The sequence below is a fragment of the Marmota monax genome, unplaced genomic scaffold (assembly GCF_021218885.2).
Source record: "Marmota monax isolate L192 unplaced genomic scaffold, Marmota_monax_Labrador192_F-V1.1 WCK01_AAM20220418_F8-fsc00187, whole genome shotgun sequence".
Classification (NCBI taxonomy): domain Eukaryota; kingdom Metazoa; phylum Chordata; class Mammalia; order Rodentia; family Sciuridae; genus Marmota; species Marmota monax.
Genome location: NW_026694837.1, coordinates 1,687,465 through 1,702,281, shown reverse-complemented (window position 1 = coordinate 1,702,281; position 14,817 = coordinate 1,687,465). Strand labels below are relative to the sequence as shown.

Here is a 14,817-nt window from a genome sequence, read left to right as displayed (position 1 = left end):
ACTTTATAATTTTTAGACAAGTAAACTTGTTTCCTTTCAGACTAAGAATCACTACTGTGTTTATTTGCCTTCTATGTGGTAAAAGCATTAAATGTCGGTTGTTTATTATTTCATAAAAACAAAGGACAGATGGTAATAAATGAAGAGTTCTCCCTAGATTCAGAAACTATATACACCATTTTTAAAAAGTGTGCTTCTGATGGTTTTCAAATAAAAACCCTCAGTCCTAAAACTGGAATATTATTTTTGAATCTCAACTATTACAAGATGTGAAGACAAGAAGGTTAATGACATAACCTCCAAGTGCTATGTTCAGAAAGTCATGCTTCCAAATTTAGGTGAAAGGAGAAGTATTTCTCTTTCCTTTACCCTTAATCTAGAGGGTAAATCTAGAAGAGAGGTTATTCATTATTCGTTGGTTTGTTTTCACACTGAAGCTCTAAAACACAAGGGACAAAAAACAAACTAGGGGTGTACAGTCACTGACTTAGAGTTGAGCCTGATGTTTAAGAACATAGGTCAGTTAGTTAATGCCAAAGTCCCTCTGAAGAAGATTTTAACACATAGCACTTATGCTTTAGGAATGTCCATAGTTGGTATTATTTTAAAAATAAATTTACATTGGGATAAATATGTTCCAATTTACTGGGATAAATATGCTATAAAACTCCAATGAGTCTTGGTAATATTCTAATGCAAATCCAATATAATGGACTATAATATTAGGTTAAAAGCAAGGGACCATGGGTTCTAATCACTGTCTGTCACTGCCATTATTGAGTGATTTAGGGAAAGTCACTTTCCTCTCTAGGAAAAGGTTTTTTTTTTTAATCTGCAAAATGAATGTCTGTTCTCAACTATCTTTAAGATTCTGCTCTGTTATCTAAGAGATTCTGCTCTGTTATTTTAATGTTAAACTACATTTTCTGAAACTTTCATTCTGTAAATTTTCTTTTATTTCTATACTCACTACTTAAGGAATTTTATTTCACTTCAAATTTAGTCTTGTAGAAAGTGTAAGAAAAGAACCTAAGTGTAGAAAAGAAAAAAAAGATTTAAAAATATAAATATTGAGCAATTATGGGGACATCTAGGCTGGTTCAGGACAGACATAAATGACCTTGTTTTATTCTAAATTCAGCTCTCTGGCTTATGATGAAAAGTGAAAGGTTATTATATGAACTTACTGGGCAAAACCAGATTTTATAAATAATTACCTGTCAGACTGTTCAAGATAGACAAACATACACCAGACCAACAAAAACACAGACCTGTCATATTTCTGAGAGAAATGTACATTGAGTCTTCCTTCTCTGGGACTATATGGAGATCAGGTAGAATAAAATGAAGGGAAAAAACTAACCACTGTATTTTCTATCTTGTGCAAACTTTAAAATATATAATGTGCAGGAACAGAAGAAATTTCAATATGAAAAATTAGCCGCTGAAAATTTTATACCTTCCATAAGGCTGTGAGATGAAACCAAATACAATAAATGCTGTCATTTTAAAAGTTAGGATGTTTACTGCAGACTTATAATTTTCCACCATTAGGGATGCCAAGGAAAATAAGGATGATGATAAAAAGGAAAGTTTAATTGTACATTTCAATCAGCACAGATGCAATATCAAAACCATTCAGCAATTTTTTTGATATTATATATCTGTTTTTTGTTTCTGACATGCAGATTTTTTCCCAAGAGTATTAACAGAACAGGTAAATGACAGTTAACAAATGTGAATAACATGGCACAATCACACTGGGACTCTCAATGATCTGGTCCCAAGGAAAAAAAAAATGTCACGCTTCTCATTTCTGTTTTTATTAATTCTTTATAAAAGACTGTTTTGGTTTGTGTGAAACCATGATAAAAGTTAAATTACACAAAATTCCCACAGAATTTAAAGAAATAACTTCCTTCTTTACAATTCATGTTTAATCAGGAACTGTACAACTTCATCTGCCATATTTTGGTTTGTTCCCAGGAGTTACAGTTCCTCATTTACCACAGAAAACACAGATGCCAGAGGGTAGCGCAGCTGCTCCAGCAAGCAATGCGGCTGCCCAGTCTCCAACTGGGTGGGGGTGCTGAAGAGAGGAAGCAAGCTTTTCTGCTCCTTTCTACTGCTTCTGATAGGACAGGGAATGGATAGGATGGTGGCCCTGGCAAGTGGACCAGGGGAAAGGAGGTAAATGTAGGAAAAAGTTCTGTATGAGGAGAAACACATGGCTGATGGCAGGAAGATGGGAAGAAGGCATGGAAATGACCCATATTCAGATATAGTACATGAGGGAAGAAGAGAGGGAAAAAGGCAGTTCAGCAGGTCAATTAGATCTTTGATTAGCTATAAAACAAACAGGCATCTGTGAAATACATGCAGACGCAGTCAACAAGTGTTGGAAAGTAAAGCTGGTAGGACAGGGGAGGAGAAGATCAACTGTCCTTTTCATTTTGTCTCTTTTGTCTCAAACCTAGATTATAAAGGTATCAAATAAACACTGACCAAACACAGTGGGGTGGGGAGACATTGCTTTTAGGATACGTGTGTTGAGGGTAGCAAATCCATGCCAAATTAAAATTTCAAAATCGTGTGATCTACATTCTTGTCCACCTACACGCTATCCCAAACATCCTGCCATTTATTAGCTAAATGGTCCATCTAGTAAACGAGACTAAGTGTTGAGGGGGCTGGAAAAGAGCAGGAGCCAGCCAGTTGAGAGTCACAATAAGCCATTCCACTCCCTAGGACATGGAGAACGTAAACTTTTATTTTTTCAAGAGATCACCTCAGCATAACGCTGCCTTTCCAGTCGTCGCAGGCACAGTCACATCAACAGGCTAGAAAAGCCATCCCATTTCTGCGGTAGGCACTCTGTCAAAGAAAAAGAAATCTGAAATGAATTATCACATCAAGTCAAACAAGGAAAGAAGGCAAGAAGCAAGCAGAGCTTTCTTTCTGTTTTGTAGACTGCTGGCTAAAATCTAGTAGGGTGCTTAATCTGAGTATTTCTGGTAGCAAAGCTATAGCAACCATTCTATTACAAAAATCAGTGTGGTTAACAAGTGGTTAGTGATGCTATTTTTGGAAAGTGGGAGACAGGCAAAGAAAGACATCCCCTTTTGTTAATTGATTGGGTTTGGTTAAACCAAAGAGATGTTGTGCTGAATCTGCTTCTTTCATAAACATATGTTCTCTATTCAACATGCTCCAGAATCACTTGTAACTATCTTAATAGCTTATAAATTACTGACTCATTTCATTATAGCCTTTCTAACCGTAATTTATAGTCTGAGTGAACAGATACCAACAGAGGGCTTACCTCTTCACTAAAATATGATCTTAGAATTCTGCACATAATAAAGAGTATGGAAAACTTGAACCCTTACATACTTTCATATACATACATATACATACTGGCATATTAATGTATATACATGGTATGATAAGATATTGCCATAAAAGAAAACAGGAAAATGGATAGGAATTGCAATAGTAAATGAATCAATGAAAAAAGCAAAACTACATGATTTTCATGTCAATAGTTTTTTTTTTTTTTTTCATTTCAGAACTGGAAAACCCAGGGCCTCTTGTAAATTGTCCTGAATCTTATTTTATTCTAAAGTGGAAGATAACTAAAATCCAGAACTTAGAAATAATACCCCCCTTTTAAAAAATTAATTAACTAATTCTAATTAGGTATATATGACAAAATGCACTTTGATTCATTGTACATGTATGGAGCACAACTTTTCATTTCTCTGGTTGTTCATGATGTAGCGTTGCACCATATGTGAAATCATACATGTACCTAGGGTAATAAAATCCATCATTCCACCATCTTTCCTGTCCCCAAGTCCCTCCCTTGTCCCCTCCCTCTTCTTTGCTCAAAGTTCTTCCATTCTTCTCATTTACCGGCCTCCTCCGGCCCCCTGCCATTATGGATCAGCATCTACTTATTAAAACATTCAGCCTTTGGGTTTTGGGGATTGGCTAACTTCACTAAGCATTATATTTTCCAACTTTGTGCATTTACCTGCAAAGGCCATAATTTTATTCTCTTTTAAAGCTGAGTAATATTCCATTGTGTATATATACCATAGTTTCTTTATCCATTCATCTACTGAAGAGCATCTAGGTTGGTTCCACAGTTTAGCTATTGTGAATTGAGCTGCTATAACCACTGATGTGGCTGCGTCACTACAGTATGCTGATTTTAGGTCCTTTGTGTATATACCAAGGAGTGGGATAATTGGGTCAAAAGGTGGTTCCATCCCAAGTTTTCTAAGTAATCTCCATATTGCTTTCCAGCATAGTTGCACCAATTTTTAGTGCTACCAGCAATGTATGAGTGTACCTTTTACCCTACATCATTGCCAACACTTATTATTGCTTGTATTTTTGATAATTGTCATTGTGACTGGAGTGAGATGAAATTGTAGAGTAGTTTTGATTTGCATTTTTCTAATTACTAGAGATGTTTAATATTTTTTCATGTATTTGTTGATTAATTGTATATCTTATTCTGAGAAGTCTCTGTTCAGTTCCTTAGGCCATTTATTGATTGGGCTGTTAATTTTTTTTGGTGTTAAGTTTTTTGAGTTCTTTATATATCCTGGAAATTAATGCTCTATCTGATGTGCGTGTAGTAAAGATGTTCTCTCACTCTGTGGGCTCTGTCTTCATATTAATGATTGCTTCCTTTGCTGAGAAGAAGCTTTTAGTTTGAATCCATCCCATTTATTAATTCTTGATTTTATTTCTTGTGCTTTAGGAGTCTGGTTAAGGAAGTCAGGACCTAATCTGACATGATGAAGATTTGGGCCTACTTTTTCTTCTATTAGATGCAGGGTCTCTGGTCTAATTCCTAGGTCCTTGATCCACTTTGAGTTGAGTACTGTGCATGGTGAGAGAAACTATCACTATTTGTCAATGACATGATTCTATACTTAGAGGATTAAAAAAAAAAAAACTCCAATAGAAAACTTCTAGAATTAGTAAATGAATTCAGCAAAATAGCAGGATACCAAATAAATATCTATAAATCAAATGTATTTTTATATATCAGTGATTAAACCCTCTGAAAAACAAATTAGGAAACTATCCCATTCTTCACAATAGCCTCAAAAAAACCCCAAAAAACAAAAAAACACCTTGGGAATAAATCTAACAAAAGAGGTAAAAAACCTATACAGTGAAAACTACAGAACATTGAAGAAAGAAATTGAAGAAGATCTTAGAAGATGGAAAGATTTCCCATGTTCTTGGATAGGAAGAATTAATATTGTCAAAATGGCCATACTACCAAAAGCATTATACAGATTTAATGCAATTCCAATTAAAACCCCAACAACACTCCTCATGGAAATAGAAAAAGCAATCATGGAATTCATTTGGAAAAATAAGAGACCCAGAATAGCCAAAGCAACCCTTAGCAAGAAGAGTGAAGCAGGAGGCATCACAATATCAGACATTTTTTTTTCTTTTTTTTTTATTGGTTGTTCAAAACATTACAAAGCTCTTTACATATCATATTTCATACATTTGATTCAAGTGGGTTTTGAACTCCCAATTTTACCCCAAATACAGACATTAAACTATACTACAGAGCTATAGTAACAAAAATGACATAGTATTGGCACCAAATAGACATGTAGACCAACGGTACAGAATAGAAGACAAAGAGACAAGCCCACATAAATACAGTTATCTCATACTAGACAAAGGCTCCAAAAACATACATTGGCAAAAAGATAGCCTTTTCAACAAATGGTGCTGGGAAAACTGGAAATCCATATGAAGCAAAATTAAATTAAACACACCCCCTTTCACTGGCATAATTTGCATTATTTGAACTGTAGCAGTCACATTCAGAGAATACACAACCCTCATTTTTTCTACCATCTGTTTTCAGAAAAATGGAGAAAAATGATAAAATCTCATATTAGGGATTTCTGCCCCTGAAGCTAACAACTCTTGGGCTATTTGTGAAGCCTGTACTCTTTCAGCCCAGTGAATTTGTCATCAGCAGCCTAATTCTGAGAAACAGAAGAGGCAGGCTACTAGAGGTGCTCTGTTCATGGCTCTGGCCTAGAGACAAATCACAACAAAGCAAAAACTCTTTTTTGAGGACAGTAATTGAGGGAGAACTCTGAAAATCAGTAAGGAAATAATGGGAACCCTAAACAGCATAGAAGGTTTAGAGGGCAACCTAGAGGAAAGAACAAGCAAACAGTCACTTCAGCCCCAGCTTTCCAGTAGCCAGAGTGGAGGAGCTGGTGTATTTCTTTCTGGGAGAAGGCAAGCAGGAGAGTGCCAGCAGCCCCAATCATAGCAGCAGACCGGCAGTCCCAACAGTAAGAGAAGTGCACATCTTTCAGGGCTTTAAGTACAGTCCAGGGAGTTGGCTGGGATAAGAGTGATTGTTCTTCTCCAACGAAGGAACTCACTTGGGGCCTCCAACTCCTAGAACCCAAGCTGCCATAATACTGCTGGATACCATCTTGCCTTAGGGACTGCAGCCACCTGCCCAACAGAGCCAACAGTCTCTTCCTGGTAACTGCTTCACTGGGCAGAAGACAGCCCTCTCAGTGTCCTGCAGCTTCAGGATCAGTGACTGCTGCAGCCACAAACTTGAGTCCCATCTGTGCTTGCTTCATGGGAATAAACTAGTAAAATCTCCTCTTCAGCCCAAAGCCTAGAGACTATAGCTACTGGGACAAAGTCCCGGCTTTACCTGCACTTGTTCACTGGGAGCTGGGGAGATCCCAGCAGCCCCAAACCCTAGTACCACCTGTATACCTTGAGTATACCTGTCAGGAACTCAGAAAGGTTTCCCACTACCTTGGGCCTGCAGATGCTGGTACAAACTAACCTGGTATCACTTCCAAGCTTGTTTCTGGGAACGGGGGAAAGGTTCCATCCATGTTCTGCAGCTCCAGGACTGTGGTTACCAATCCCACAAACGTTGTCCCCACCAAAGCTTGCCCCACATGACCTAGGAATTCCCATCCACCTCCTGAAGCTCTAGGACCAAAGATACCAATGCCAAAAGTCCCAATATTACCTGCACTCATTCTGTGGAACTCAGGAAAGGTCTCCTTCACATCCCACATCTCCAGTATGTGAATACCAGTACCACAGGTCCAAATGTTACCTGCACATACCCTGAAGGTCCCAGGGAAGGTTTTTCACAGCCCATGGACTTGGAACCATAGCTGCTGATGCCAAAATCCCTGGGACTGCTTGTTCTTGTCCCTTGGGACCTGAAGAAGTTATCTGGGTCATATAGCTCAATGAAAGTGGATAACAGCACTATTGATCTCAGCACCAATTGTCCTCTAGGACCTACAGAATGTCCCCTTTATGTCCCACAACCTCAAGTCTACAATTCCTGGTGTCACAGACAGCAGCATCACCTGTGCTCATCCTGTAGTATGTGAGGTAGGTCCCATCTCATCCTGGGGCTCCAGAACTATGGCTACTGGTGCTATAGGCCCAGACATCTCCCCAAACGATCCTGAGAGTTCTGGGGAAGGTATCTTTTACATTCTATAGGGTCACAACCACAGTTGCTGACTGAAGGTTGTGGAGCTTCCAAAACAGAGTAGAACAAATAGGAGAGTATCTGTGCTTGAGGACAGGTCTTTTGAATTAATCCGGACCAAAAGAAAAGAATGAAGAAAGCGTACACAATGTCAAGACTTATGGGACATAATACGAGTTCCATAATATTTGTTAAGAGAACAAATATTTTCATTATGGGAATTCCGGAAGGTGAAAAAAAGGGGAAGGGCATTGAAAACCTATGTCATGAAATAAGAGATCAAGTGCCCAGAACAGGCCCAGCGACCCGCCGGCGTGGTAGTCACGTCACCCCGATTGGAGTAGGGGCAGAGCAGAGCCGCCTCCCGCGCCCAGAATAAGCCCAGCGACCCGCCGGCGTGGTAGACACGTCACCCCAATTGGAGTAAGGGCAGAGCAGAGCCACCGCCCGCGCCTAGAAAGTAGGCAGACCTGCGACCGACCGGCAGAACAGGCCCAGAGGTCCGCGGGCGTGGTAGACACGTCACACCAATTGGAGGAGGGGCAGAGCAGAGCCGCCGCCCACGCCTGCAAGGTAGGCAGACCGCCGCCCGACCCTGCAAGGGAGACTTTTCAACTATACAAGAGCAATATAAATATATAGGGGGAAAAATTTTCAAAAACACAACAGTTTCACCAAGCAGAAAGAAATGCGAGCAGTATGAAAAGACAAGGAAAGAAAGGACCACAAGCAATGCAGGTCAACTCAACTTTAGAATAGGTAATAGCTGCAGCAGATAGAATGTCAGATAAAGAATTCAGGATATACATGCTTCAGATGATCTGGAGTCTCAAGGAAGACATTAGACAGCAAAATCAGACAATGAAAGATCACTTCGACAATGAATTACAAACAAATCCAGGAAGCAAAAGATCAACTATACAGGGAGATAGAGGTTATAAAAAACAAACAGAAATCCTAGAAATGCAGGAAGCAATAAACCAACTTAAAAACTCAATTGAGAATACTACCAGCAGAGTAGAATACTTAGAAGATAGAACATCAGACAATGAAGACAAAGTATTTCAACTGGAAAAGAACATAGACAGCTCAGCAAGACTGTTAAGAAACCATGAGCAGAACATCCAAGAAATATGGGATAACATTAAGAGACCAAACTTAAGAGTCATTGGGATACAGGAAGGTACAGAGCTCCAAACCAAAGGAATGAGCAGTCTATTCAATGAAATAATACGAGAAAACTTCCCAGACTTGAAGAATGAGACAGAATCCCAAATCCTAGAAGCCTACAGGACGCCGAATGTGCAAAATCATAAGAGATCCACACCTAGACACATTATAATGAAGATGCCCAACATACAGAATAAGGAGAGAATTTTAAAAGCTACAAGAGAAAGGAAGCAGATTACATTTAGGGGTAAACCAATCAGGATAACAGCTGATCTTTCAACACAGACTCTGAAAGCTAGAAGATCCTGGAATAACATATTTCAAACACTGAAAGAAAATGGGTTCCAACCAAGAATTGTGTATCCAGCGAAATTAAGCTTCAGGATGGAAGATGAAATTAAAACCTTCCACGGTAAACAAAAGTTAAAAGAATTTGCAGCTAGAAAACCATCTCTTCAAAACATCCTCGGCAAAACATTACAGGAAGAGGAAATGGAAAATAACATTGAAAACCAATAGCGGGAGGTAGGACAGTAAAGGGGGGAAAATAATCAAAGAGGAAAACAAACCATGTTTAGTAACAGAAATAAACAAATATGGCTGGAGGAACAACCCATATCTCAATAATAACCCTAAATGTTAATGGCTTAAACTCACCAATTAAGAGACATAGGCTAGTAGAATGGATCACAAAACAAGACCCAACAATATGCTGCCTACAGGAGACGCATTTGATAGGAAAAGACATAAATAGGCTGAAGGTGAAAGGTTGGGAAAAATCATATCACTCATATGGACTTCGGAAACAAGCAGGAGAGTCCATACTCATATCAAATAAAATAGATTTCAAGCCAAAGTTAATCAAAAGGGAAAAAGAGGGACACTATATACTGCTCAAGGGAACCATACACCAACAAGACATAACAATCATAAATATATATGCCCCAAACAACGGTGCAGCTATGTTCATCAAACAAACTCTTCTCAAGTTCAAGAGTCTAATAGACCACCATACAATAATCATGGGAGACTTCAACACACCTCTCTCACCACTGGACAGATCTTCCAAACAAAAGTTGAATAAGGAAACTATAGAACTCAATAACACAATTAATAACCTAGACTTAATTGACATATATAGAATATACCACCCAACATCAAGCAGTTACACTTTTTTCTCAGCAGCACATGGATCCTTCTCAAAAATAGATCATATATTATGTCACAGGGCAACTCTTAGACAATATAAAGAAGTAGAGATAATACCATGCATCTTATCTGATCATAATGGAATGAAACTGAAAATCAACGATAAAAGAAGGAAGGAAAAATCATGCATCACTTGGAGAATGAACAATAGGTTACTGAATGATCAATGGGTTATAGAAGACATCAAGGAGGAAATTAAAAAATTCTTAGAGATAAATGAAAACACAGACACAACATATCGGAATCTATGGGACACACTGAAAGCAGTTCTAAGAGGAAAATTCATTGCTTGGAGTTCATTCCTTAAAAAATGAAAAAAACCAACAAATAAATGATCTCATACTTCATCTCAAAATCCTAGAAAAAGAAGAGCAAAACAACAGCAAAAGAAGTAGAAGGCAAGAAATAATTAAAATCAGAGCTGAAATTAATGAAATTGAAACAAAAGAAACAATTGAAAAAATTGACAAAACTAAAAGTTGGTTCTTTGAAAAAATAAATAAAATCGACAGACCCTTAGCCATGCTAACGAAGAGAAGAAGAGAGAGAACTCAAATTACTAGCATACGGGATTAAAAAGGCAATATCACAACAGAAACTTCAGAAATACAGAAGATAATCAGAAATTATTTTGAATTCTTATACTCCAGTAAAATAGAAGATAGTGAAGGCATCGATAAATTTCTTAAGTCATATGATCTGCCCAGATTGAGTCAGGAGGATATAGACAACCTAAACAGACCAATATCAATTGAGGAAATAGAAGAAACCATCAAAAGACTACCAACTAAGAAAAGCCCAGGACCGGATGGATATACAGCAGAGTTTTACAAAACCTTTAAAGAGGAACTAATACCAATACTTTTCAAGCTATTTCAGGAAATAGAAAAAGAGGGAGAACTTCCAAATTCATTCTACGAGGCCAACATCACCCTTATTCCTAAACCAGACAAAGACACTTCAAAGAAAGAAAACTACAGACCAATATCTCTAATGAACCTAGATGCAAAAATCCTCAATAAAATTATGGCGAATGGGATACAAAAACATATCAAAAAAATTGTGCACCATGATCAAGTAGGATTCATCCCTGGGATGCAAGGCTGGTTCAATATACGGAAATCAATAAATGTTATTCACCACATCAATAGACTTAAAATAAGAACCATATGATCATCTTGATGCGGAAAAAGCATTCGACAAAGTACAGCATCCCTTTATGTTCAAAACTCTAGAAAAACTAGGGATAACAGGAACATACCTCAATATTGTAAAAGCAATCTATGCTAAGCCTCAGGCTAGCATCATTCTGAATGGAGAAAAATTGAAGGCATTCCCTCTAAAATCTAGAACAAGACAGGGATGCCCTCTCTCACCACTTCTGTTCAACATAGTTCTCGAAACACTGGCCAGAGCAATTAGACAGAAGAAAGAAATTAAAGGCATAAAAATAGGAAAAGAAGAGCTTAAATTATCACTATTTGCAGGTGACATGATTCTATACCTAGCAGACCCAAAAGGGTCTACAAAGAAACTATTAGAGTTAATAAATGAATTCAGCAAAGTGGCAGGATATAAAATCAATATGCATAAATCAAAGGCATTCCTGTATATCAGCGACATATCCTCTGAAATGGAAATGAGGACAACCACTCCATTCACAATATCCTCAAAAAAAATAAAATACTTGGGAATCAACCTAACAAAAGAGGTGAAAGACTTATATAATGAAAACTACAGAACCCTAAAGAGAGAAATAGAAGAAGATCTTAGAAGATGGAAAAATATACCCTGTTAATGGATAGGCAGAACTAACATCATCAAAATGGCGATATTACCAAAAGTTCTCTATAGGTTTAATGCAATGCCAATCAAAATCCCAACAGCATTTCTTGTAGAAATAGAGAAAGCAATCATGAAATTCATATGGAAAAATAAAAGACCCAGAATAGCAAAAACAATGCTAAGCAGGAAGTGTGAATCAGGCGGTATAGCGATACCAGACTTCAAACTATACTACACAGCAATAGTAACAAAAACACCATGGTACTGGTACCAAAACAGGCGGGTGGACCAATGGTACAGAATAGAGGACACAGAAACCAATCCACAAAACTACAACTATCTTATATTTGATAAAGGGGCTAAAAGCATGCAATGGAGGAAGGATAGCATCTTCAACAAATGGTGCTGGGAAAACTGGAAATCCATATGCAACAAAATGAAACTGAATCCCTTTCTCTCGCCATGCACAAAAGTGAATTCAAAATGGATCAAGGAGCTTGATATCAAATCAGAGACACGCCGTCTGATAGAAGAAAAAGTTGGCTACGATCTACATTCGGTGGGGTCGGGCTCCAAATTCCTCAATAGGACACCCATAGCACAAAAGTTAATAACTAGAATCAACAAATGGGACTTACTCAAACTAAAAAGTTTTTTCTCAGCAAAAGAAACAATAAGAGAGGTAAATAGGGAGCCTACACCCTGGGAACAAATCTTTACTCCTCACACTTCAGATAGAGCCCTAATATCCAGAGTATACAAAGAACTCAAAAAATTAGACAATAAGAGAACAAACAACCCAATCAACAAATGGTCCAAGGACCTGAACAGACACTTCTCAGAGGAGGACATACAATCAATCAACAAGTACATGAAAAAATGCTCACCATCTCTAGCAGTCAGAGAAATGCAAATCAAAACCACCCTAAGATACCATCTCACTCCAGTAAGACTGGAAGCCATTATGAAGTCAAACAACAAGTGCTGGCGAGGATGTGGGGAAAAGGGTACACTTGTACATTGCTGGTGGGACTGCAAATTGGTGCAGCCAATTTGGAAAGCAGTATGGAGATTTCTTGGAAAGCTGGGAATGGAACCACCATTTGACCCCGCTATTCCCCTTCTCGGTCTATTCCCTAAAGACCTAAAAAGAGCATGCTACAGGGACACTGCTACATCGATGTTCATAGCAGCACAATTCACAATAGCAAGACTGTGGAACCAACCTAGATGCCCTTCAATAGACGAATGGATAAAAAAAATGTGGCATTTATACACAATGGAGTATTACTCTGCATTAAAAAATGACAAAATCATAGAATTTGCAGGGAAATGGATGGCATTAGAGCAGATTATGCTAAGTGAAGCTAGCCAATCCCTAAAAAACAAATGCCAAATGTTTTCTTTGATATAAGGAGAGTAACTAAGAACAGAGTAGGGACGAGGAGCATGAGAAGAAGATTAACATCAAACAGGGATGAGAGGTGGGAGGGAAAGGGAGAGAGAAGGGAAATTGCATGTAAATGGAAGGAGACCCTCAGGGTTATACAAAATTACATACAAGAGGAAGTGAGGGGAAAGGGAAAAATAATACAAGGGGGAGTAATGAATGACAGTAGAGGGGGTAGAGAGAGAAGAGGGGAGGGGAGGGGAGGGGGGATAGTAGAGGATAGGAAAGGCAGCAGAACACAACAGACACTAGTATGGCAATATGTAAATCAGTGGATGTGTAACTGATGTGATTCTGCAATCTGTATACGGGGTAAAAATGGGAGTTCATAACCCACTTGAATCAAAGTGCGAAATATGATATATCAAGAACTATGTAATGTTTTGAACAACCAACAATAAAAATTAAAAAAAAAAGAAATAAGAGATCAAAATTTCCCAAATCTTAAAAGAAAGAGATATGGACTTCCAGGTGCAAGAAGCTCAAAGGGCTGCAACTAGATTCAGTCAAAATAGACCTTCACCAAGGAATGCTGTAGTCAAAATAATTAGACAAAGAATCCTAAAAACAACAAGAGAAATAGCATCAAGTCACATTTAAGAGAATGCCCATTGGACTTAGGGCAGATTTCTCAGAAGAAATTTTATAGACCTGAAAAGAAAAGGGATGATATATTCAAATTACTGAAAGAAAAGAAAAATAAGTGAAATCACAAAAATAGTGAGAGGTAGAAACAAAATACAAAACAAGCAGAATATGATTAACAAAATGACAGAAGGAAGTTAAAACTTATCACTAACAACCTTGAATTTAAATGGACTAAATCAACCAATCAAAAGGCATAGACTGGTTCAATGGATAAAAACAAGACCCAACTCTATGTTACCTACAAGAAACCCATTTTACTAGTAAAGATACACATAGACTAAAAGTGAAAGGTTAGTAAAAGAGAAGCTGGACAAATGGAAAACAAAAGTGAGAAGTTGTATCTAATAAAGCAACAAAGTAAAAATTATAAAAAGAGATAAAAAATGCTGTTATATATTGATGAAGGGTCAATTTCGCCAGAAGACATAAGAATGATAACTATGTATGTACTTAACACAGGACTATCTATATAAAGCAAATATTAGATTTATAGGGAGAGATAAACTTTAAAAAAACACAATGTTAGCCAGAATCTTCAACACTCCACTTTTCCCATCTATATAGACAGATCATACAAACAGAAAATCAACAAAGAAATATCTGAACCACATTTTAGTGCAAATGGACATTACACTGAACAGTGAATACACAGTCTTCTTATCAGCAAATGTATCATTTTCCAGTATAGACCATGTTTTAGTCAGCTTTTTCACTGCTGTGACCAAAGGACATGACAAGAACAATTAGAGGAGGAAAAGTTTATTTTCAGGCCCGTGGTTTCAGAGATCGTAGTCCACAGACAGCTGACTCCATTCTTTGGGGCCAGAGGTGAAGCAGAACATTGTGTGGCAGAAGTGTGAGGTGGAGAAAAGCAGCTAGGGACACGGCACCAGGAAGGAGAGAAGGACTGGAGGGGAGAGTGCACGCGTGTGCTAGCTCTGTTCAGGACAAAATATATACCCCAAAGGCCGGTTCTCAGGGATCAACCTCCTCCAGCCACACCCTACCT

The 14,817-nt window shown here is 37.9% G+C and overlaps 1 protein-coding gene across 5 annotated transcripts in view; it reads right to left on the bottom strand.

The window, feature by feature from the left end:
* Positions 1–1,575: 1,575 nt before the first annotated feature.
* The window catches only part of Supt3h (SPT3 homolog, SAGA and STAGA complex component), a 468,296-nt gene continuing 455,054 nt past the window's right edge, over positions 1,576–14,817 (bottom strand). For all 5 annotated transcript variants that reach the window (XM_046426146.1, XM_046426145.2, XM_058573179.1 and 2 more), the window contains one exon: positions 1,576–2,874. In XM_046426146.1, the coding sequence (XP_046282102.1) occupies positions 2,833–2,874 (42 nt within the window). In that variant the 3' untranslated portion in view covers positions 1,576–2,832. The remainder of the gene's footprint in view (positions 2,875–14,817) is intronic.